At 47.1% G+C, this 23,744-nt stretch overlaps 1 protein-coding gene across 3 annotated transcripts in view; it reads right to left on the minus strand.

The window, feature by feature from the left end:
• Window positions 1–7,403, minus strand: part of LOC148345720 (uncharacterized) — an 85,700-nt gene extending 78,297 nt beyond the window's left edge. For all 3 annotated transcript variants that reach the window (XM_088325826.1, XM_088325825.1, XM_088325827.1), the window contains exon 1: window positions 7,290–7,403. In XM_088325826.1, the coding sequence (XP_088181952.1) occupies window positions 7,290–7,338 (49 nt within the window). In that variant the 5' untranslated portion in view covers window positions 7,339–7,403. The remainder of the gene's footprint in view (window positions 1–7,289) is intronic.
• Between the last annotated feature and the right edge of the window lie 16,341 nt (window positions 7,404–23,744).

The raw sequence follows: 23,744 nt of genomic DNA on the forward strand, positions 1-23,744 counted from the left end.
CTACCATTGGAAATACATTGAGCCGTTGGAAATGAACGGCTGCCGATTTAATGACTGCCCTCCATTGGCGTTTTTGCGGCAATGCAGCTACCATTGGAAATACATCCAGCCGTTTGAAATGAACGGCTGCCGATTTAATAGTGCCTCCGGTGGTGTTTTTGTTGCAATGCAGCTACCATTGGAAATATATCGAGCCTTTGGAAATGAAGGGCGGCCGATTTAATAAGTGCCCTCCGGTGGCGTTTTTGTGGCAATGCAGCTACCATTGGAAATACATTAAGCCGTTGGAAATGAACGGCCGCCGATTTAATGAGTGCCCACCGGTGGCCTTGTTGCGGCAATGCAGCTATCATTGGAAACACATTGAGCCGTTGGAAATCAATGACAGCCAATTAAATAAATGCCCTCCGTTGCGTTTTTGCGGCAATGCAGCTACCATTGGAAATACATCCAGCCGCTGGAAATGAACAACCGACAATTTAATGAGTGCCCTCAGGTGGCGTTTTTGCGGCAATGCAGCTACCATTGGAAGTACATCCCGCCGTTCGAAATGAACAACCGCCGATTTAATGAGTGCCCTCCGGTGGCATTTTGCGGCAATGAAGCTACCAACTGATATACCTCCAGCCGTTCGAAATGAACGGCAGCCAATTGAATGAGTGCCCCCCGGTGAAGTTTTTGTGGCAATGCAGCTACCATTGGAAATACATTGAACTGTTGGAAATGAACGCCCACTGATTTAATGAGTGCTCTCCGGTGGCATTTTTGCAGCAATGCAGCTACCATTGGAAATACATCCAGCCGTTTGAAACCGAACAGCCGCCTATTTAATGAGTGCCCTCCGATGGCGTTTTTGAGGCAATGCAGCTACCATTGAAAATACATTGAGCCGTAGGAAATGAACGTCTGCCGACTTATGAGCTCCCTCAGGTGGCGTTTTTGCGGCAATGTAGCTACCATCTGAAATACATCCAGCCATTCGAAATGAACGTCTGCCGATTTAATGAGTTCCCTCAGTTGGCGTTTTTGGGGCAATGCAGCAACCATTGGAAATACATTGAGCCGTTGGAAATGAACGGCTGCCGATTTAATGACTGCCCTCCATTGGCGTTTTTGCGGCAATGCAGCTACCATTGGAAATACATCCTGCCGTTGGAAATGAACAACCGCCGATTTAATGAGTGCCCTTAGGTGGCGTTTTTGCGGCAATGCAGCTACGTTTGGAAACACATTGAGCCGTTCGAAAAGAACGGCGACCGATTTAATGAGTGCCCTCAGGTGGCGTCTTTGCGGCAATGCAGCTACCGTTGGAAATACATTGAGTCGTTGGAAATGACCGGCCGCCGATTTAATGAGTTCCCTCCGGTGGCGTTTTTGCGGCAATGCAGATACCATTGGAAATACATTGAATTGTTGGAAATGAACGCCTGCCTATTTAATGAGTGCCCTCGGTGGTGTCTTTGCGGCAATGCAGCTACCATGGAAATACATCCAGCCATTCGAAATGAACGGCCACCAATTTAATGAGTGCCCTCAATTTGCGTTTTTGCGGCAATGCAGCTACCATTGGAAATACATTGAGCCGTTGGAAATTAACGGCCACCGATTTAATGAGTGCCCTCCGGTGGCGTTTTTGCGGCAATGCAGCTACCATTGGAAGTACATCCCGCCGCTTGAAATGAACGCCCGCCGATTTAATGAGTGCCCTCCCGTGGCGTTTTTGCGGCAATGCAGCTATACCAGCTCAGTAGCCTAGATGGTAAGGCGCCCGCTTTGAGACTGGGAGGTCGGTGGTTCGCGCCCCGGCCGAGTCATTCCTAAGACTTAAAAAGTGGTCGGCGGCGCCCTCTGTTGGCTGCGGCTGCATCGGCTCGCTACAACGTCAGGTGCAATCGACATTTCGTTCTGTGTACATTGTTACACAGAATGACAATACAAGGAAATTATTATTATTATTATTATTATTGGAAGTACATCCCGCCGTTCGAAATGAACAACCGCCGATTTAATGAGTGCCCTCCGGTGGCATTATGCGGCAATGCAGCTACCAACTGAAATACCTCCAGCCGTTCGGAATGAACGGCAGCCAATTGAATGAGTGCCCCCTGGTGGCATTTTTGTGGCAATGCAGTTACCATTGGAAATTCATTGAGCCGTTGGAAATGAACGCCCACCGATTTAATGAGTGCTCTCTGGTGGTGTTTTTGCGGCAATGCAGCTACCATTGGAAATACATTGAGCCGTTGGAAATGAACGGACGCCAATTTAATGAATGCCCTCAGTGGCGTTTTTGCGGCAATGCAGTTAACATTGGAAATACATTCAGTATTTGGAAATGAATGCCCACCGATTTAATGATAACCCTCCGGTGGCGTTTTTGCGGCAATGCAGCTACCATTGGAAACACATTGAGCCGTTGGAAATGAACAACCGTCGATTTAATGAGTGCCCTCAGGTGGCGTTTTTGCGTCAATTCAGCCACCATTGGAAATACATCCAGCCATTCAAAATGAACTGCCGCCGATTTAATTAGTGTCCCCGGTGGTGTTTTTGCGGCAATGCAGCTACCATTGGAAATACATCCAGCCGTTGGAAATGAACAACTGCCAATTTAATGAGTGCCCTCACGTGGCCTTTTTGCGGCAATGCAGCTACCATTGGAAGTACATCCCGCCGTTCGAAATGAACAACCGCCGATTTAATGAGTGCCCTCCGGTGGCGTTTTGTGGCAATACAGCGACCATTGGAAATACATCCAGCCGTTGGAAATAAACAGCCGTCGATTTTATGAGTGCCCTCTGTTGGCGTTTTTGAAGCAATGCAGATACCATTGGAAATACATCCAGCCGTTCGAAATGAACGGCCGTCAATTTAATCAGTTTCCTCCGGTGGCATTTTTGCGGCAATGCAGCTACCATTGGAAATACATCCATCCGTTGGAAATGAACGGCAGCCGATTTAATGAGTGCCCTCCGGTGGCATTTTTGCAGCAATGCAGCTACCATTGGAAATACATCCAGCCATTCGAAATGAACGGCCGCCGATTTAATGAGTGCCCTTCGGGGGCGTTTTTGCGATAATGCAGCTACCATTGGAAATGCATGCAGCGATTCGAAATGAACGCCCGCCTATTTAATGTGTTCCCTCCGGTGGAGTTTTTGCGGCAATGCTGTGCAACCATTGGAAATACATCCAGCCGTTGGAAATGAACAGCTGCCGTTTTAATGAGTTCCCTCCGGTGGCGTTTTTGTTGCAATGCAGCTACAATTGGAAATACATCAAGCAGTTGGAAACTAACAGCAACCGATTGAATGAGACCCCCCGGTGGCGTTTTTGCAGCAATGCAGCTACCTTTGGAACTACATTGAGCTGTTGGAAATGAACACCCACCAATTTAATGAGTGCCCTCCGGTGACGTTTTTGAGGCAATGCAGCTACCATTGGAAATACATCCAGGCTTTCGAAATGAACGGCCGCCTATTTAATGAGTGCCCTCCGGTGGCGTTTTTTGGCAATACAGCTACCATTGGAAATACATCCAGCGATTCGAAATGAACGGCCGCCTCTATAATGAGGTACCTCCGGTGGCATTTTTGGGGCAATGCAGCTACCATTGGAAATACATCCAATCTTTCGAAATGAACGCCCGCCCATGTAATGTATGCCCTCCGGTGGCGTCTTTGCGGCAATGCAACTACCATTGGAAATAGATCCAGCCGTTCGAAATGAACGGCCGCCGATTTAATGAGTGCCCTCCGGTAACGTTTTTGCGGCAATGCAGCTGCCATTGGAAATAGATCCAGCCATTCGAAATGAATGGCAGCTGACTTAAAGAGTGCCCTCCGGTGGTGTTGTTGGGGAAATGCAGGTAGCATTGAAAATACATTGAGCCGTTGGAAATGAACGGCCGCTATTTAATGAGCTCCCTCCGGTTGCGTTTTCGCGGCAATGCAGCTAACATTGGAAATACATCCAGCCATTCGAAATGAACGGCCACCAATTTAATGAGTACCCTCCGGTGGTGTTTTTGCGGCAATGCAGCTACAATTGGAAATTCAACCAGCCGTTGGAAATTAACGGCCTCCGATTTAATGACTGCCCTCCGGTGGCGTTTTTGCGGCAATGCAGCTACCATTGGAAATACATCCAGCCGTTGGAAATAAATGCCCGCCAATTTAATGAGTGCCCTCAGGTGGCGTTTTTGCGGCAATGCAGCTACCATTGGAAGTACATCCCGCCGTTCGAAATGAACAACCGCCGATTTAATGAGTGCCCTCCGGTGGCGTTTTTGCGGCAATGCAGCTACCATTGGAATTACATCCAGCCGCTGGAAATGAACAACCGCTGATTTAATGAGTGCCCTCAGGTGGCGTTTTTGCTACAATGCAGCTACCATTGAAAGTACATCCCGCCGTTCGAAATGAACAACCGCGGATTTAATGAGTGCCCTTCGGTGGCGTTTTGCGGCAATGCAGCTACCATTCGAAATACATCGAGCCTCTGGAAATCAACGGCGCCCAATTTGATGAGTGCCTTCTGGTGGCGTTTTTGCGGCATGCCAGCTACCATTGGAAATACATTGAGCCGTTGGAAATGAACAACCGTCGATTTAATGAGTGCCCTCAGGTGGCGTTTTTGCGTCAATTCAGCCACCATTGGAAATACATCCAGCCATTCAAAATGAACTGCCGCCGATTTAATTAGTGCCCCCGGTGGTGTTTTTGCGGCAATGCAGCTACCATTGGAAATACATCCAGCCGTTGGAAATGAACAACCGCCAATTTAATGAGTGCCCTCAGGTGGCGTTTTTGCGGCAATGCAGCTACCATTGGAAGTACATCCCGCCGTTCGAAATGAACAACCGCCGATTTAATGAGTGCCCTCCGGTGGCGTTTTGTGGCAATACAGCGACCATTGGAAATACATCCAGCCGTTGGAAATAAACAGCCGTCGATTTTATGAGTGCCCTCTGTTGGCGTTTTTGAAGCAATGCAGATACCATTGGAAATACATCCAGCCGTTCGAAATGAACGGCCGTCAATTTAATCAGTTTCCTCCGGTGGCATTTTTGCGGCAATGCAGCTACCATTGGAAATACATCCATCCGTTGGAAATGAACGGCAGCCGATTTAATGAGTGCCCTCCGGTGGCATTTTTGCAGCAATGCAGCTACCATTGGAAATACATCCAGCCATTCGAAATGAACGGCCGCCGATTTAATGAGTGCCCTTCGGGGGCGTTTTTGCGATAATGCAGCTACCATTGGAAATGCATGCAGCGATTCGAAATGAACGCCCGCCTATTTAATGTGTTCCCTCCGGTGGAGTTTTTGCGGCAATGCTGTGCAACCATTGGAAATACATCCAGCCGTTGGAAATGAACAGCTGCCGTTTTAATGAGTTCCCTCCGGTGGCGTTTTTGTTGCAATGCAGCTACAATTGGAAATACATCAAGCCGTTGGAAACTAACAGCAACCGATTGAATGAGACCCCCCGGTGGCGTTTTTGCAGCAATGCAGCTACCTTTGGAACTACATTGAGCTGTTGGAAATGAACACCCACCAATTTAATGAGTGCCCTCCGGTGACGTTTTTGAGGCAATGCAGCTACCATTGGAAATACATCCAGGCTTTCGAAATGAACGGCCGCCTATTTAATGAGTGCCCTCCGGTGGCGTTTTTTGGCAATACAGCTACCATTGGAAATACATCCAGCGATTCGAAATGAACGGCCGCCTCTATAATGAGGTACCTCCGGTGGCATTTTTGGGGCAATGCAGCTACCATTGGAAATACATCCAATCTTTCGAAATGAACGCCCGCCCATGTAATGTATGCCCTCCGGTGGCGTCTTTGCGGCAATGCAACTACCATTGGAAATAGATCCAGCCGTTCGAAATGAACGGCCGCCGATTTAATGAGTGCCCTCCGGTAACGTTTTTGCGGCAATGCAGCTGCCATTGGAAATAGATCCAGCCATTCGAAATGAATGGCAGCTGACTTAAAGAGTGCCCTCCGGTGGTGTTGTTGGGGAAATGCAGGTAGCATTGAAAATACATTGAGCCGTTGGAAATGAACGGCCGCTATTTAATGAGCTCCCTCCGGTTGCGTTTTCGCGGCAATGCAGCTAACATTGGAAATACATCCAGCCATTCGAAATGAACGGCCACCAATTTAATGAGTACCCTCCGGTGGTGTTTTTGCGGCAATGCAGCTACAATTGGAAATTCAACCAGCCGTTGGAAATTAACGGCCTCCGATTTAATGACTGCCCTCCGGTGGCGTTTTTGCGGCAATGCAGCTACCATTGGAAATACATCCAGCCGTTGGAAATAAATGCCCGCCAATTTAATGAGTGCCCTCAGGTGGCGTTTTTGCGGCAATGCAGCTACCATTGGAAGTACATCCCGCCGTTCGAAATGAACAACCGCCGATTTAATGAGTGCCCTCCGGTGGCGTTTTTGCGGCAATGCAGCTACCATTGGAATTACATCCAGCCGCTGGAAATGAACAACCGCTGATTTAATGAGTGCCCTCAGGTGGCGTTTTTGCTACAATGCAGCTACCATTGAAAGTACATCCCGCCGTTCGAAATGAACAACCGCGGATTTAATGAGTGCCCTTCGGTGGCGTTTTGCGGCAATGCAGCTACCATTCGAAATACATCGAGCCTCTGGAAATCAACGGCGCCCAATTTGATGAGTGCCTTCTGGTGGCGTTTTTGCGGCATGCCAGCTACCATTGGAAATACATCCAGCCGTTTGAAATGAATGGCCACCGATTTAATGAGATCCCTCCGGTGGCGTTTATGCTGCTATGCAGCTACCATTGGAAATAGATCCAGCCGTTGGAAATGAATGGCTGCCGATTTAATGAGTGCCCTCCGGTGGCGTTTTTGCTGCAATGCAAGCGTTCTCTGATCCTCGATCAATGAATTGATCCCTAATCATATCATCAGCAAACGTGCCAAGTCACAGTTTGTAATTAATTCCCTCAATGCAGCAATGAACTGACCAGTCGTCTCGCCCGGTCTCTGAACACGCTGACGGAACTTGCTACTCTCAGCCACGACATTCATCTTCGGTACAAAGAAAGTTTTCTGGCGCATCACAGGCGGATTTGTAAGAAGTGCCAGTGTCGGGAAGGGAAAGAAAAATTCTCTGACCTTCTGTGCCTGAACAGTGCAGCAGTAGTGCACGTTTTCGTTTGTCCGGTATGTTGTTTGCAGTCAATGCTAGCAGCTAATTTTCGAACATCTAAATCCACGTGATGTACAACATTGTACGCTCACCTGGGGTTTCAAGCAAAGCAAGTGGTTGTGAGATTCTGATCCAAGTCATCTTCGTCGCCGATATGTTGTTTATGTAGTAGGATTGTAGTAATAGATTCAGGACAGGCACGGACGGTACATCCATAGAGTGTCTACTTAACTTCTTCCTCGGTAGTTCTCAAGCACAAGTACAAGGCTGCACATTAGTATACAGCGACACCGCAGGAAAGGAAGTGTATTACACGACACCACACTTGGGGTCATTCCGAGGTTTAATTCAGGAGTTAGCATGGGGGGGGAGAAATTGGGCAGGCATTTTACCTGCCAAAATCTGACTCCCCTGCTAAAATAGATCCTGTTTGAGATACAGACTTGTGACTTGAAGAGTAACCTTCTGTGGCATAAATAAGTAAGCACAGTGAATTTGGGGTCATTTGGAGTTTTTAGTCAGGAGTTAGCATTGGTGGTAGGATTTGGGCAGGCAAAAAAATCTGACACCCCTGCTAAAATAGACTCTGTTGGAGATACAAACTTGTAACTTCTAGAGCAGGGGTCGGGAACCTTTTTGACTCAAAGAGCCATAAAAGCAAAAAATATTAATTTTATTTTGGGAAAGAGCCACACCATATATTATAAGACAAATTTACTAAATTGCTAAACTGGCGCCCCAGACAAAAGCTTAGTCTTCAGCACATTTATTTTTGATGATTTGATAAAAATTATGAAAAGAGAATAATGCCAGAGCCCCTGTCCCAAATTCAACAAACAGACCACTTTAAACTTGTCTCTTTCTTGCAATTACTCAAGATCGGTTCAACTCCTTTTGACCTTTTTTTTTCATACATATTGGTTTCAAAACCAGATGCAAGCATTTATTTTGTAAAAACGTCACAACATTCTGAGAATAGGGAGCCTTATGTGCTTACCTTTGGCGAGAGATGGGAGGGAATGCTTGTACTTTTTGCATAGCTCCACCCATCCCTCCCACTCACCCAATCAAATGACTAAGTTCTCTTCCGGTGTTTTGGCGTATTTACAGTTCTGTGGATTCATCATAAAGTATCTGAACACTGAACACAGATTGTATAGTGAACTTTTAAATAAAGGATTCTTTAGCGTTGTACAGCCAAAACGAGTTTTTTTTCCCCCTTTTTTTGTGTGACACTTTGACTGTAAATTGTAGTGAAAAACGTGCCCTATATATACTGTGAAGTGTTACCTTCGGATTTAGTTTTGATTTGGTCTACGTGTACCTGAATAGGATAGACAACTCCGGTTTTGAACAAGATGGAGAAATTTTGCATGCAATCAAATTGGTCTCTGAGCCACAGATACTCATAGAAAGAGCCATATATGGCTCGCCAGCCATAGGTTCCCGACCCCTGTTCTAGAGTAACCTTCTGTGGCATCAATAAGTCAGCACAGTGAATTTGGGGTCATTTTGAGTTTTAATTCAGGAGTTAGCAGGGGGGGGGGGGATGGGCAGGCATCTTACCTACCAAAATCTGACTCCCCTGCTAAAATAGACTCTGTTGGAGATACAGACTTGTAATTTCTAGAGTAACCTTCTGTGGCATCAATAAGTCAGCACAGTGAATTTGGGGTCATTTGGAGTTTTAATTCAGGAGTTAGCAGGGGGGGGGATGGGCAGGCATCATACCCACCAAAATCTGACTCCCCTGCTAAAATAGACTCTGTTGGAGATACAGACTTGTACTTTCAAGAGCAACCTCCTGTGGCATCAATAAGTCATCACAGTGAATTTGTGGTCATTTGGAGTTTTTATTCAGGAGTTAGCGGGGGGAATTTGGGCAGGCAAAAATCTGACTACCTTGCTAAAATAGACTCTGTTGGAGATACAGACTTGTAACTTGTAGAGTAACCTTCTGTGGCATCAATATGTCAGCACAGTGAATTTGAAAACTTTCAGACGTTTCTCATAATACTACTATTATTATTATTAATAGTAGTAATAAAAACGAACTAGATCTGTCGAACACCTATTCAGTAACACATCGCAAAGTGGAGGTATTCCTCTGTAGTTGGATCCCAAAACCCCAAAACATAAGGTTTAAAGCGTGTCTTATTTTGCAAACAGTATAGGCAGGGAAGTCCAATTTTAAATGAAAAAAACAACAACCATTTGTTTACACCGCGGGATCCAATGCAACCACGGTTTCATTCACAATAAAAAAGACATTACATAAGGCTATTATAGTACATCAAATAAATGCTATTTGTGTACAATTAGTTGTGATTGCGGAAATCATAGCGTACATTGACGTTGGTGAATTTTTCATCCACGATAACAATCGCATTTTGTAGAATACGATCGCACTTTATTATTTGAATACACGCGTTATATAGACTAGGATCTCCCAATTATTACAATTAGCTCGCTTTATTTTTTTAAAAAGCGTATTATATAGAATACGATTGCATTTGTCGGAAGCGTCCATTGACGTTGGTGACTTTTTCATCCGCATGAACAAACGCATTTTGTAGAATACGATCACGCTTTAATGTTTAAATAAACGCGTTATCTAGACAACCCCCATTGTTATGAATAGCTCGCTTTATTGTTTTAATAAGCGTTTTATATAGAATACGATCGCTTTTGTTGGAAGCGGAGCAGAATGTGCGTTCACGCGAGAGGTGGGATTCTGTACGGGAGTCGGAATTGGGCAAACAACGGCCACCAATGAGTTCCCTCCGGTGGCGTTTTTGCGGCAATGCAGCTACCATTGGAAAGACATCCAGCCATTCAAAATGAACGGCCGCCGATTTAATGAGTGCCCTCCGGTGGCGTTTTTGCGGCAATGCAGCTACCATTAGCATACATCCAGCCGTTCGAAATGAACGGCCACCGATTTAATCAGTGCCCTCAGTTGGCGTTTTTGTGGCAATGCAGCTACCATTGGAAATACATTGAGCCGTTGGAAATTATAAGCCACCGATTTAATGAGTGCCCTCCGTTAGCATTTTTGCCCCAATACAGCTTCATTGGAAATACATCCAGCCGTCGGAAATGAACAGCCGCCGATTTAATGAGTGCCCTCCGGTGGCGTATTTTCTGGTAATGTAGCTACCATTGGAAATATATCCAGCCGTTGGAATTTAACGGCCGCCGATTTAATGACTGCCCTCCGGTGGCGTTTTTAGCAATGCAGCTACCATTGGAAATACATCCAGCCGTTGGAAATTATTGCGCGCCAATTTAATGAGTGCCCTCAGGTGGCGTTTTTGCGGCAATGCAGCTAACATTGGAAGTACATCCCGCCGTTCGAAATGAACAACCCCCAATTTAATGAGTGCCCTCCGGTGGCATTTTGCGGCAATGCAGCTACAATTGGAAATGCATCCAGCCATTGGAAATACACGCCCGCCCATTTAATGTGTGTCCTCCGGAGGCGTTTTTGCGGCAATGCAGCTACCATTGGTAATACATCCAGCCGTTCGAAATTAACGGCCGCCGATTTAATGAGGACCCACCGGTGGCGTTTTCGCGGAAATGCAGAAACCATTTTAAATACATCCAGCCGTTAGAATTGAATGGCTGCCAATTTAATGAGTGCCCTCCGGTGGCGTTTTTGCGGCAATGCAGCAACCATTGCAAATACATCCAGCCGTTCGAAATGAATGGCAGCTACTTAAAGAGTGCCCTCTGGTGGCGTTGTTGGGGCAATGCAGCTACCATTGAAAATACATTGAGCCGGTGGAAATGAACGGCCGCCGATTTAATGAACTCCCTTCGGTGGCGTTTTCGCAGCAATGCAGCTACCATTGGAAATCATCCAGCCATTCAAAATGAACGGCCACCGATTTAATGAGTCCCCTCAGTTGGCATTTTTGTGGCAATGCAGCTACCATTGGAAATACATCCAGCCGTTCGAAATGAATGGCTGCCGACTAAAAGAGTGCCTTTCGGTGGCGTTTTTGCGGCAATGCAGCTACCATTGGAAATACATCCAGCCTTTCGAAATGAACGCCTGCCCATTTAATGTGTTCCCTCCAGTGGTATTTTGGGGCAATGCAGCTACCATTGGAAATACATCCATCCGTTGGAAATGAACGGCTGCTTATTTAATGAGTGCCCTCCGGTGGCGTTTTTGCGGCAATGCAGCTACCATTGCAAATACATCCAGCCGTTTCGAAATGAATGGCAGCTGACTTAAAGAGTGCCCTCTGTTGGCGTTGATGGGGCAATGCAGCTACCATTGCAAATACATCCAGCCGTTTCGAAATGAATGGCAGCTGACTTAAAGAGTGCCCTCTGTTGGCGTTGATGGGGCAATGCAGCTACCATTGGAAATATATTGAGCCGTTGGAAATGAACGGCCGCCGATTTAATGAGCTCCCTCCGGTGGCGTTTTTGCGGCAATGCAGCTACCATTGGAAATACATCCAGCCGTTGGAAATGAACGCCCGCCAATTTAATGAGTGCCCTCAGGTGGCGTTTTTGCGGCAGTGCAGCTACCCTTGGAAGTACATCCCGCCGTTTGAAATGAACAACCGCCTATTTAATGAGTGCCCTCTGGTGGCGTTTTTGCGGCCACACTGCTACCATTGGAAATAAATCGAGCCTTTGGAGATGAACAGCGCCCAATTCAATGAGTGCCCTCCGGTGCAGTTTTTGCGGCAATGCAGCTACCATTGGAAATACATCCAGCCGTTGGAAATGAACGCCTGCCCATTCAATGTGTTCCCTCCAGTGGTATTTTGGGGCAATGCAGCTACCATTGGAAATACATCCAGCCGTTGGAAATGAACGGCAGCCGATTGAATGATACCCCCCCGGTGGCGTTTTTGCGGCAATGCAGCTACCATTGGAAATACATCCAGCCATTCGAAATGAACAGCTGCCCATTTAATGAGTGCTCTCAGGTGGCGTTTTTGGGTCAATGCAGCTACCATTGGAAATACATCCAGCCATTCGAAATGAACGGCCGCCGATTTAATGAGCTCCCTCCGGTGGCGTTTTTGCGGCAATGCAGCTACCATTGGAAATACATCCAGCCGTTGGAAATGAACGCCCGCCAATTTAATGAGTGCCCTCAGGTGGCGTTTTTGCGGCAGTGCAGCTACCCTTGGAAGTACATCCCGCCGTTTGAAATGAACAACCGCCTATTTAATGAGTGCCCTCTGGTGGCGTTTTTGCGGCCACACTGCTACCATTGGAAATAAATCGAGCCTTTGGAGATGAACAGCGCCCAATTCAATGAGTGCCCTCCGGTGCAGTTTTTGCGGCAATGCAGCTACCATTGGAAATACATCCAGCCGTTGGAAATGAACGCCTGCCCATTCAATGTGTTCCCTCCAGTGGTATTTTGGGGCAATGCAGCTACCATTGGAAATACATCCAGCCGTTGGAAATGAACGGCAGCCGATTGAATGATACCCCCCCGGTGGCGTTTTTGCGGCAATGCAGCTACCATTGGAAATACATCCAGCCATTCGAAATGAACAGCCGCCCATTTAATGAGTGCTCTCAGGTGGCGTTTTTGGGTCAATGCAGCTACCATTGGAAATACATCCAGCCATTCGAAATGAACGGCCACCGATTTAATGAATCCCCTCAGTTGGCGTTTTTGTGGCAATGCAGCTACCATTGGAAATACATTGAGCCGTTGGAAAGTAACGGCCACCGATTTAATGAGTGCCCTCCGTTGGCATTTTTGCCCCAATACAGCTACCATTGGAAATACATCCAGCCATCGGAAATGAACAGCCGCCAATTAAATGAGTGCCCTCCGGTGGCTTTGTTTGGGCAATGCAGCTACCATTAAAAATACATTGAGCCGATGGAAATGAACGGCCGCCATTTAATGAGCTCCCTCCGGTGGCCTGTTTGCGGCAATGCAGCTACCATTGGAATTACATCCAGCCATTCGAAATGAACGGCCACCGATTTAATGAGTCCAGTCAGTTGGCGTTTTTGTGGCAATGCAGCTACAATTGGAATTACATTGAGCCGTTGAAAATCAACGGTTTCGATTTAATGAGTGCCATCCGTTGGCATTTTTGCCCCAATATAGCTACCATTGGAAATACATCCAGCCGTCGGAAATGAACAGCCGCCGATTTAAAGAGTCTCCTCCAGTGGCATTTTTGCGGCAATGCAGCTATCATTGGAAATACATCAAGCCGTTCAAAATGAACGGCCGCCGATTTAATGAGTCCCCTTCGGTTGCGTTTTTGTGGCAATGCAGCTACCATTGGAAATACATTGAGCCGTTTGAAATTAACGGCAACCGATTTAATGAGTGCCCTCTGTTGGCATTTTTGCCCCAATACAGGTACCATTGGAAATATATCCAGCCGTCGGAAATGAACAGCTGCCGATTTAATGAGTGCACTTCGGCGGCGTGTTTGCGGAAATGCAGCTACCATTGGAAATACATCCAGCCGTTCAAAATGAACGGCCACCGATTTAATGAATGCCCTCCGGTGGCGTTTTTGGGGCAATGTAGCTACCTTTGGAAATTCATCCAGCCTTTGGAAATTAACGGCCGCCGATTTAATGACTGTCCTCCGGTGGAGTTTTTGCGGCAATGCAGCTATCATCGTAAATACATCCAGCCGTTGGAAATGAATGCCTGCAAATTTAATGAGTGCCCTCAGGTGGCATTTTTGCGGCAATGCAGCGTCCATTGGAAGTACATCCCGCCGTTCGAAATGAACAACCGCCAATTTTTTGAGTGTCCTACGGTGGCGTTTTGCGGCAATGCAGCTACCATTGGAAATACATCCAGCCTTCGGAAATGAACGCCCGCCCATTTAATGTGTGCCCTCCGGAGGTGTTTTTGCGGCAATGCAGCTACCATTGGTAATATATCAAGCCGTTCGAAATGAACGGCCGCCGATTTAATGAGTACCCTTCGGTGGCGTTTTTGCGGAAATGCAGCAACCATTTGAAATACATCCAGCCGTTGGAATTAATCGGCCGCCATTTTAATGAGTGCCCTCCGGTGGCGTTTTTGCGGCAATGCAGCAACCATTGCAAATACATCCAGCCATTCGAAATGAACGGCCACCGATTTAATGAGTCCCCTCAGTTGGCGTTTTTGTGGCAATGCAGCTACATTTGGAATTACATTGAGCCGTTGAAAATCAACGGTTCCGATTTAATGAGTGCCATCCGTTGGCATTTTTGCCCCAATACAGCTACCATTGGAAATACATCCAACCGTCGGAAATGAACAGCCGCCGATTTAAAGAGTCCCCTCAGTTGGCATTTTTGTGGCAATGCAGCTACCATTGGAAATACATCCAGCCGTTCGAAATGAATGGCTGCCGACTAAAAGAGTGCCTTTCGGTGGCGTTTTTGCGGCAATGCAGCTACCATTGGAAATACATCCAGCCTTTCGAAATGAACGCCTACCCATTTAATGTGTTCCCTCCAGTGGTATTTTGGGGCAATGCAGCTACCATTGGAAATACATCCATCCATTGGAAATGAACGGCTGCTTATTTAATGAGTGCCCTCCGGTGACGTTTTTGGGGCAATGCAGCTACCATTGGAAATACATCCAGCCATTCGAAATGAATGGCCGCCCATATAATGAGTGCCCTCTGTGGTGTTGTTGGGGCAATGCAGCTACCATTGGAAATACATCCAATCTTTCGAAATGAACGCCCGCCCATTTAATGTGTGCCCTCTGATGGCGTTTTTGCGGAAATGCAGCAACCATTGGAAAAACATCCAGCCGTTGGAATTGAACGACCGCCAATTTAATGAGTGCCCTCCGGTGGCATTTTTGTGGCAATGCAGCTACCATTGCAAATACATCCAGCCGTTTCGAAATGAATGGCAGCTGACTTAAAGAGTTCCCTCTGTTGGCGTTGATGGGGCAATGCAGCTACCATTGGAAATATATTGAACCGTTGGAAATGAACGGCTGCCGATTTAATGAGCTCCCTCCGGTGGCGTTTTTGCGGCAATGCAGCTACCATTGGAAATACATCCAGCCGTTGGAAATGAACGCCCGCCAATTTAATGAGTGCCCTCAGGTGGCGTTTTTGCGGCAGTGCAGCTACCCTTGGAAGTACATCCCGCCGTTTGAAATGAACAACCGCCTATTTAATGAGTGCCCTCTGGTGGCGTTTTTGCGGCCACACTGCTACCATTGGAAATAAATCGAGCCTTTGGAGATGAACAGCGCCCAATTCAATGAGTGCCCTCCGGTGCAGTTTTTGCGGCAATGCAGCTACCATTGGAAATACATCCAGCCGTTGGAAATGAACGCCTGCCCATTCAATGTGTTCCCTCCAGTGGTATTTTGGGGCAATGCAGCTACCATTGGAAATACATCCAGCCGTTGGAAATGAACGGCAGCCGATTGAATGATACCCCCCCGGTGGCGTTTTTGCGGCAATGCAGCTACCATTGGAAATACATCCAGCCATTCGAAATGAACAGCCGCCCATTTAATGAGTGCTCTCAGGTGGCGTTTTTGGGTCAATGCAGCTACCATTGGAAATACATCCAGCCATTCGAAATGAACGGCCACCGATTTAATGAATCCCCTCAGTTGGCGTTTTTGTGGCAATGCAGCTACCATTGGAAATACATTGAGCCGTTGGAAAGTAACGGCCACCGATTTAATGAGTGCCCTCCGTTGGCATTTTTGCCCCAATACAGCTACCATTGGAAATACATCCAGCCATCGGAAATGAACAGCCGCCGATTAAATGAGTGCCCTCCGGTGGCTTTGTTTGGGCAATGCAGCTACCATTAAAAATACATTAAGCCGATGGAAATGAACGGCCGCCATTTAATGAGCTCCCTCCGGTGGCCTGTTTGCGGCAATGCAGCTACCATTGGAATTACATCCAGCCATTCGAAATGAACAGCCACCGATTTAATGAGTCCAGTCAGTTGGCGTTTTTGTGGCAATGCAGCTACAATTGGAATTACATTGAGCCGTTGAAAATCAACGGTTTCGATTTAATGAGTGCCATCCGTTGGCATTTTTGCCCCAATATAGCTACCATTGGAAATACATCCAGCCGTCGGAAATGAACAGCCGCCGATTTAAAGAGTCTCCTCCAGTGGCATTTTTGCGGCAATGCAGCTATCATTGGAAATACATCAAGCCGTTCAAAATGAACGGCCGCCGATTTAATGAGTGCCCTTCGGTTGCGTTTTTGTGGCAATGCAGCTACCATTGGAAATACATTGAGCCGTTTGAAATTAACGGCAACCGATTTAATGAGTGCCCTCTGTTGGCATTTTTGCCCCAATACAGGTACCATTGGAAATATATCCAGCCGTCGGAAATGAACAGCTGCCGATTTAATGAGTGCACTTCGGCGGCGTGTTTGCGGAAATGCAGCTACCATTGGAAATACATCCAGCCGTTCAAAATGAACGGCCACCGATTTAATGAATGCCCTCCGGTGGCGTTTTTGCGGCAATGTAGCTACCTTTGGAAATTCATCCAGCCTTTGGAAATTAACGGCCGCCGATTTAATGACTGTCCTCCGGTGGAGTTTTTGCGGCAATGCAGCTATCATCGGAAATACATCCAGCCGTTGGAAATGAATGCCTGCCAATTTAATGAGTGCCCTCAGGTGGCGTTTTTGCGGCAATGCAGCGTCCATTGGAAGTACATCCCGCCGTTCGAAATGAACAACCGCCAATTTTTGGAGTGTCCTACGGTGGCGTTTTGCGGGAATGCAGTTACCATTGGAATTACATTGAGCCGTTGAAAATCAATGGTTCCGATTTAATGAGTGCCATCCGTTGGCATTTTTGCCCCAATACAGCTACCATTGGAAATACATCCAGCCGTTCGAAATGGATGGCTGCCGACTAAAAGAGTGCCTTCCGGTGGTGTTGTTGGGGCAATGCAGCTACAATTGAAAATACATCTAGCCATTCGAAATGAACGGCCGCTGATTTAATGAGTGACCTTTTGGTGGAGTTTTTGCGGCAATGTAGCTACCTTTGGAAATTCATCCAGTCTTTGAAAATTAACAGCCGCCGATTTAATGACTGTCCTCCGGTGGAGTTTTTGCGGCAATGCAGCTATCATCGTAAATACATCCAGCCGTTGGAAATGAATGCCTGCGAATTTAATGAGTGCCCTCAGGTGGCATTTTTGCGGCAATGCAGCGTCCATTGGAAGTACATCCCGCCGTTCGAAATGAACAACCGCCAATTTTTTGAGTGTCCTACGGTGGCGTTTTGCGGCAATGCAGCTACCATTGGAAATACATCCAGCCTTCGGAAATGAACGCCCACCCATTTAATGTGTGCCCTCCGGAGGTGTTTTTGCGGCAATGCAGCTACCATTGGTAATATATCAAGCCGTTCGAAATGAACGGCCGCCGATTTAATGAGTACCCTTCGGTGGCGTTTTTGCGGAAATGCAGCAACCATTTGAAATACATCCAGCCGTTGGAATTAATCGGCCGCCATTTTAATGAGTGCCCTCCGGTGGCGTTTTTGCGGCAATGCAGCAACCATTGCAAATACATCCAGCCATTCGAAATGAACGGCCACCGATTTAATGAGTCCCCTCAGTTGGCGTTTTTGTGGCAATGCAGCTACATTTGGAATTACATTGAGCCGTTGAAAATCAACGGTTCCGATTTAATGAGTGCCATCCGTTGGCATTTTTGCCCCAATACAGCTACCATTGGAAATACATCCAACCGTCGGAAATGAACAGCCGCCGATTTAAAGAGTCCCCTCAGTTGGCATTTTTGTGGCAATGCAGCTACCATTGGAAATACATCCAGCCGTTCGAAATGAATGGCTGCCGACTAAAAGAGTGCCTTTCGGTGGCGTTTTTGCGGCAATGCAGCTACCATTGGAAATACATCCAGCCTTTCGAAATGAACGCCTACCCATTTAATGTGTTCCCTCCAGTGGTATTTTGGGGCAATGCAGCTACCATTGGAAATACATCCATCCATTGGAAATGAACGGCTGCTTATTTAATGAGTGCCCTCCGGTGACGTTTTTGGGGCAATGCAGCTACCATTGGAAATACATCCAGCCATTCGAAATGAATGGCCGCCCATATAATGAGTGCCCTCTGTGGTGTTGTTGGGGCAATGCAGCTACCATTGGAAATACATCCAATCTTTCGAAATGAACGCCCGCCCATTTAATGTGTGCCCTCTGATGGCGTTTTTGCGGAAATGCAGCAACCATTGGAAAAACATCCAGCCGTTGGAATTGAACGACCGCCAATTTAATGAGTGCCCTCCGGTGGCATTTTTGTGGCAATGCAGCTACCATTGCAAATACATCCAGCCGTTTCGAAATGAATGGCAGCTGACTTAAAGAGTTCCCTCTGTTGGCGTTGATGGGGCAATGCAGCTACCATTGGAAATATATTGAACCGTTGGAAATGAACGGCTGCCGATTTAATGAGCTCCCTCCGGTGGCGTTTTTGCGGCAATGCAGCTACCATTGGAAATACATCCAGCCGTTGGAAATGAACGCCCGCCAATTTAATGAGTGCCCTCAGGTGGCGTTTTTGCGGCAGTGCAGCTACCCTTGGAAGTACATCCCGCCGTTTGAAATGAACAACCGCCTATTTAATGAGTGCCCTCTGGTGGCGTTTTTGCGGCCACACTGCTACCATTGGAAATAAATCGAGCCTTTGGAGATGAACAGCGCCCAATTCAATGAGTGCCCTCCGGTGCAGTTTTTGCGGCAATGCAGCTACCATTGGAAATACATCCAGCCGTTGGAAATGAACGCCTGCCCATTCAATGTGTTCCCTCCAGTGGTATTTTGGGGCAATGCAGCTACCATTGGAAATACATCCAGCCGTTGGAAATGAACGGCAGCCGATTGAATGATACCCCCCCGGTGGCGTTTTTGCGGCAATGCAGCTACCATTGGAAATACATCCAGCCATTCGAAATGAACAGCCGCCCATTTAATGAGTGCTCTCAGGTGGCGTTTTTGGGTCAATGCAGCTACCATTGGAAATACATCCAGCCATTCGAAATGAACGGCCACCGATTTAATGAATCCCCTCAGTTGGCGTTTTTGTGGCAATGCAGCTACCATTGGAAATACATTGAGCCGTTGGAAAGTAACGGCCACCGATTTAATGAGTGCCCTCCGTTGGCATTTTTGCCCCAATACAGCTACCATTGGAAATACATCCAGCCATCGGAAATGAACAGCCGCCGATTAAATGAGTGCCCTCCGGTGGCTTTGTTTGGGCAATGCAGCTACCATTAAAAATACATTAAGCCGATGGAAATGAACGGCCGCCATTTAATGAGCTCCCTCCGGTGGCCTGTTTGCGGCAATGCAGCTACCATTGGAATTACATCCAGCCATTCGAAATGAACAGCCACCGATTTAATGAGTCCAGTCAGTTGGCGTTTTTGTGGCAATGCAGCTACAATTGGAATTACATTGAGCCGTTGAAAATCAACGGTTTCGATTTAATGAGTGCCATCCGTTGGCATTTTTGCCCCAATATAGCTACCATTGGAAATACATCCAGCCGTCGGAAATGAACAGCCGCCGATTTAAAGAGTCTCCTCCAGTGGCATTTTTGCGGCAATGCAGCTATCATTGGAAATACATCAAGCCGTTCAAAATGAACGGCCGCCGATTTAATGAGTGCCCTTCGGTTGCGTTTTTGTGGCAATGCAGCTACCATTGGAAATACATTGAGCCGTTTGAAATTAACGGCAACCGATTTAATGAGTGCCCTCTGTTGGCATTTTTGCCCCAATACAGGTACCATTGGAAATATATCCAGCCGTCGGAAATGAACAGCTGCCGATTTAATGAGTGCACTTCGGCGGCGTGTTTGCGGAAATGCAGCTACCATTGGAAATACATCCAGCCGTTCAAAATGAACGGCCACCGATTTAATGAATGCCCTCCGGTGGCGTTTTTGCGGCAATGTAGCTACCTTTGGAAATTCATCCAGCCTTTGGAAATTAACGGCCGCCGATTTAATGACTGTCCTCCGGTGGAGTTTTTGCGGCAATGCAGCTATCATCGGAAATACATCCAGCCGTTGGAAATGAATGCCTGCCAATTTAATGAGTGCCCTCAGGTGGCGTTTTTGCGGCAATGCAGCGTCCATTGGAAGTACATCCCGCCGTTCGAAATGAACAACCGCCAATTTTTGGAGTGTCCTACGGTGGCGTTTTGCGGGAATGCAGTTACCATTGGAATTACATTGAGCCGTTGAAAATCAATGGTTCCGATTTAATGAGTGCCATCCGTTGGCATTTTTGCCCCAATACAGCTACCATTGGAAATACATCCAGCCGTTCGAAATGGATGGCTGCCGACTAAAAGAGTGCCTTCCGGTGGTGTTGTTGGGGCAATGCAGCTACAATTGAAAATACATCTAGCCATTCGAAATGAACGGCCGCTGATTTAATGAGTGACCTTTTGGTGGAGTTTTTGCGGCAATGTAGCTACCTTTGGAAATTCATCCAGTCTTTGAAAATTAACAGCCGCCGATTTAATGACTGTCCTCCGGTGGAGTTTTTGCGGCAATGCAGCTATCATCGTAAATACATCCAGCCGTTGGAAATGAATGCCTGCGAATTTAATGAGTGCCCTCAGGTGGCATTTTTGCGGCAATGCAGCGTCCATTGGAAGTACATCCCGCCGTTCGAAATGAACAACCGCCAATTTTTTGAGTGTCCTACGGTGGCGTTTTGCGGCAATGCAGCTACCATTGGAAATACATCCAGCCTTCGGAAATGAACGCCCACCCATTTAATGTGTGCCCTCCGGAGGTGTTTTTGCGGCAATGCAGCTACCATTGGTAATATATCAAGCCGTTCGAAATGAACGGCCGCCGATTTAATGAGTACCCTTCGGTGGCGTTTTTGCGGAAATGCAGCAACCATTTGAAATACATCCAGCCGTTGGAATTAATCGGCCGCCATTTTAATGAGTGCCCTCCGGTGGCGTTTTTGCGGCAATGCAGCAACCATTGCAAATACATCCAGCCATTCGAAATGAACGGCCACCGATTTAATGAGTCCCCTCAGTTGGCGTTTTTGTGGCAATGCAGCTACATTTGGAATTACATTGAGCCGTTGAAAATCAACGGTTCCGATTTAATGAGTGCCATCCGTTGGCATTTTTGCCTCAATACAGCTACCATTGGAAATACATCCAACCGTCGGAAATGAACAGCCGCCGATTTAAAGAGTCCCCTCAGTTGGCATTTTTGTGGCAATGCAGCTACCATTGGAAATACATCCAGCCGTTCGAAATGAATGGCTGCCGACTAAAAGAGTGCCTTTCGGTGGCGTTTTTGCGGCAATGCAGCTACCATTGGAAATACATCCAGCCTTTCGAAATGAACGCCTACCCATTTAATGTGTTCCCTCCAGTGGTATTTTGGGGCAATGCAGCTACCATTGGAAATACATCCATCCATTGGAAATGAACGGCTGCTTATTTAATGAGTGCCCTCCGGTGACGTTTTTGGGGCAATGCAGCTACCATTGGAAATACATCCAGCCATTCGAAATGAATGGCCGCCCATATAATGAGTGCCCTCTGTGGTGTTGTTGGGGCAATGCAGCTACCATTGGAAATATATCCAATCTTTCGAAATGAACGCCCGCCCATTTAATGTGTGCCCTCTGATGGCGTTTTTGCGGAAATACAGCAACCATTGGAAAAACATCCAGCCGTTGGAATTGAACGACCGCCAATTTAATGAGTGCCCTCCGGTGGCATTTTTGTGGCAATGCAGCTACCATTGCAAATACATCCAGCCGTTTCGAAATGAATGGCAGCTGACTTAAAGAGTTCCCTCTGTTGGCGTTGATGGGGCAATGCAGCTACCATTGGAAATATATTGAACCGTTGGAAATGAACGGCTGCCGATTTAATGAGCTCCCTCCGGTGGCGTTTTTGCGGCAATGCAGCTACCATTGGAAATACATCCAGCCGTTGGAAATGAACGCCCGCCAATTTAATGAGTGCCCTCAGGTGGCGTTTTTGCGGCAGTGCAGCTACCCTTGGAAGTACATCCCGCCGTTTGAAATGAACAACCGCCTATTTAATGAGTGCCCTCTGGTGGCGTTTTTGCGGCCACACTGCTACCATTGGAAATAAATCGATCCTTTGGAGATGAACAGCGCCCAATTCAATGAGTGCCCTCCGGTGGAGTTTTTGCGGCAATGCAGCTACCATTGGAAATACATCCAGCCGTTGGAAATGAACGCCTGCCCATTCAATGTGTTCCCTCCAGTGGTATTTTGGGGCAATGCAGCTACCATTGGAAATACAGTCAGCCGTTGGAAATAAACGGCTGCTTATTTAATTAGTTCAAAATGAACGGCCGCCGATTTAATGAGTGCCCTTCGGTTGCGTTTTTGTGGCAATGCAGCTACCATTGGAAATACATTGAGCCGTTGGAAATTAACGGCAACCGATTTAATGAGTGCCCTCTGTTGGCATTTTTGCCCCAATACAGGTACCATTGGAATTACATCCAGCCGTCGGAAATGAACAGCTGCCGATTTAATGAGTGCACTTTGGTGGCGTGTTTGCGGAAATGCAGCTACCATTGGAAATACATCCAGCCGTTCAAAATGAACGGCCGCCGATTTAATGAATGCCCTCCGGTGGCGTTTTTGCGGCAATGTAGCTACCTTTGGAAATTCATCCAGCCTTTGGAAATTAACGGCCGCCAAATTAATGACTGTCCTCCGGTGGAGTTTTTGCGGCAATGCAGCTATCATCGGAAATACTTCCAGCCGTTGGAAATGAATGCCTGCCAATTTAATGAGTGCCCTCAGGTGGCGTTTTTGCGGCAATGCAGCGTCCATTGGAAGTACATCCCGCCGTTCGAAATGAACAACCGCCAATTTTTTGAGTGTCCTACGGTGGCGTTTTGCGGCAATGCAGTTACCATTGGAATTACATTGAGCCGTTGAAAATCAACGGTTCCGATTTAATGAGTGCCATCCGTTGGCATTTTTGCCCCAATACAGCTACCATTGGAAATACATCCAGCCGTTCGAAATGGATGGCTGCCGACTAAAAGAGTGGCTTCCGGTGGTGTTGTTGGGGCAATGCAGCTACCATTGAAAATACATCTAGCCATTCGAAATGAACGGCCGCTGATTTAATTAGTGACTTTTTGGTGGCGTTTTTGCGGCAATGTAGCTACCTTTGGAAATTCATCCAGCCTTTGAAAATTAACGGCCGCCGATTTAATGACTGTCCTCCGGTGGAGTTTTTGCGGCAATGCAGCTATCATCGTAAATACATCCAGCCGTTGGAAATGAATGCCTGCGAATTTAATGAGTGCCCTCAGGTGGCGTTTTTGCGGCAATGCAGCGTCCATTGGAAGTACATCCCGCCGTTCGAAATGAACAACCGCCAATTTTTTGAGTGTCCTACGGTGGCGTTTTGCGGCAATGCAGCTACCATTGATAATATATCAAACCGTTCGAAATGAACGGCCGCCGATTTAATGAGTACCCTTCGGTGGCGTTTTTGCG

The sequence above is a fragment of the Urocampus carinirostris genome, unplaced genomic scaffold (assembly GCF_059441175.1).
Source record: "Urocampus carinirostris isolate Australia breed hairy pipefish unplaced genomic scaffold, RoL_Ucar_1.0 HiC_scaffold_30, whole genome shotgun sequence".
Classification (NCBI taxonomy): domain Eukaryota; kingdom Metazoa; phylum Chordata; class Actinopteri; order Syngnathiformes; family Syngnathidae; genus Urocampus; species Urocampus carinirostris.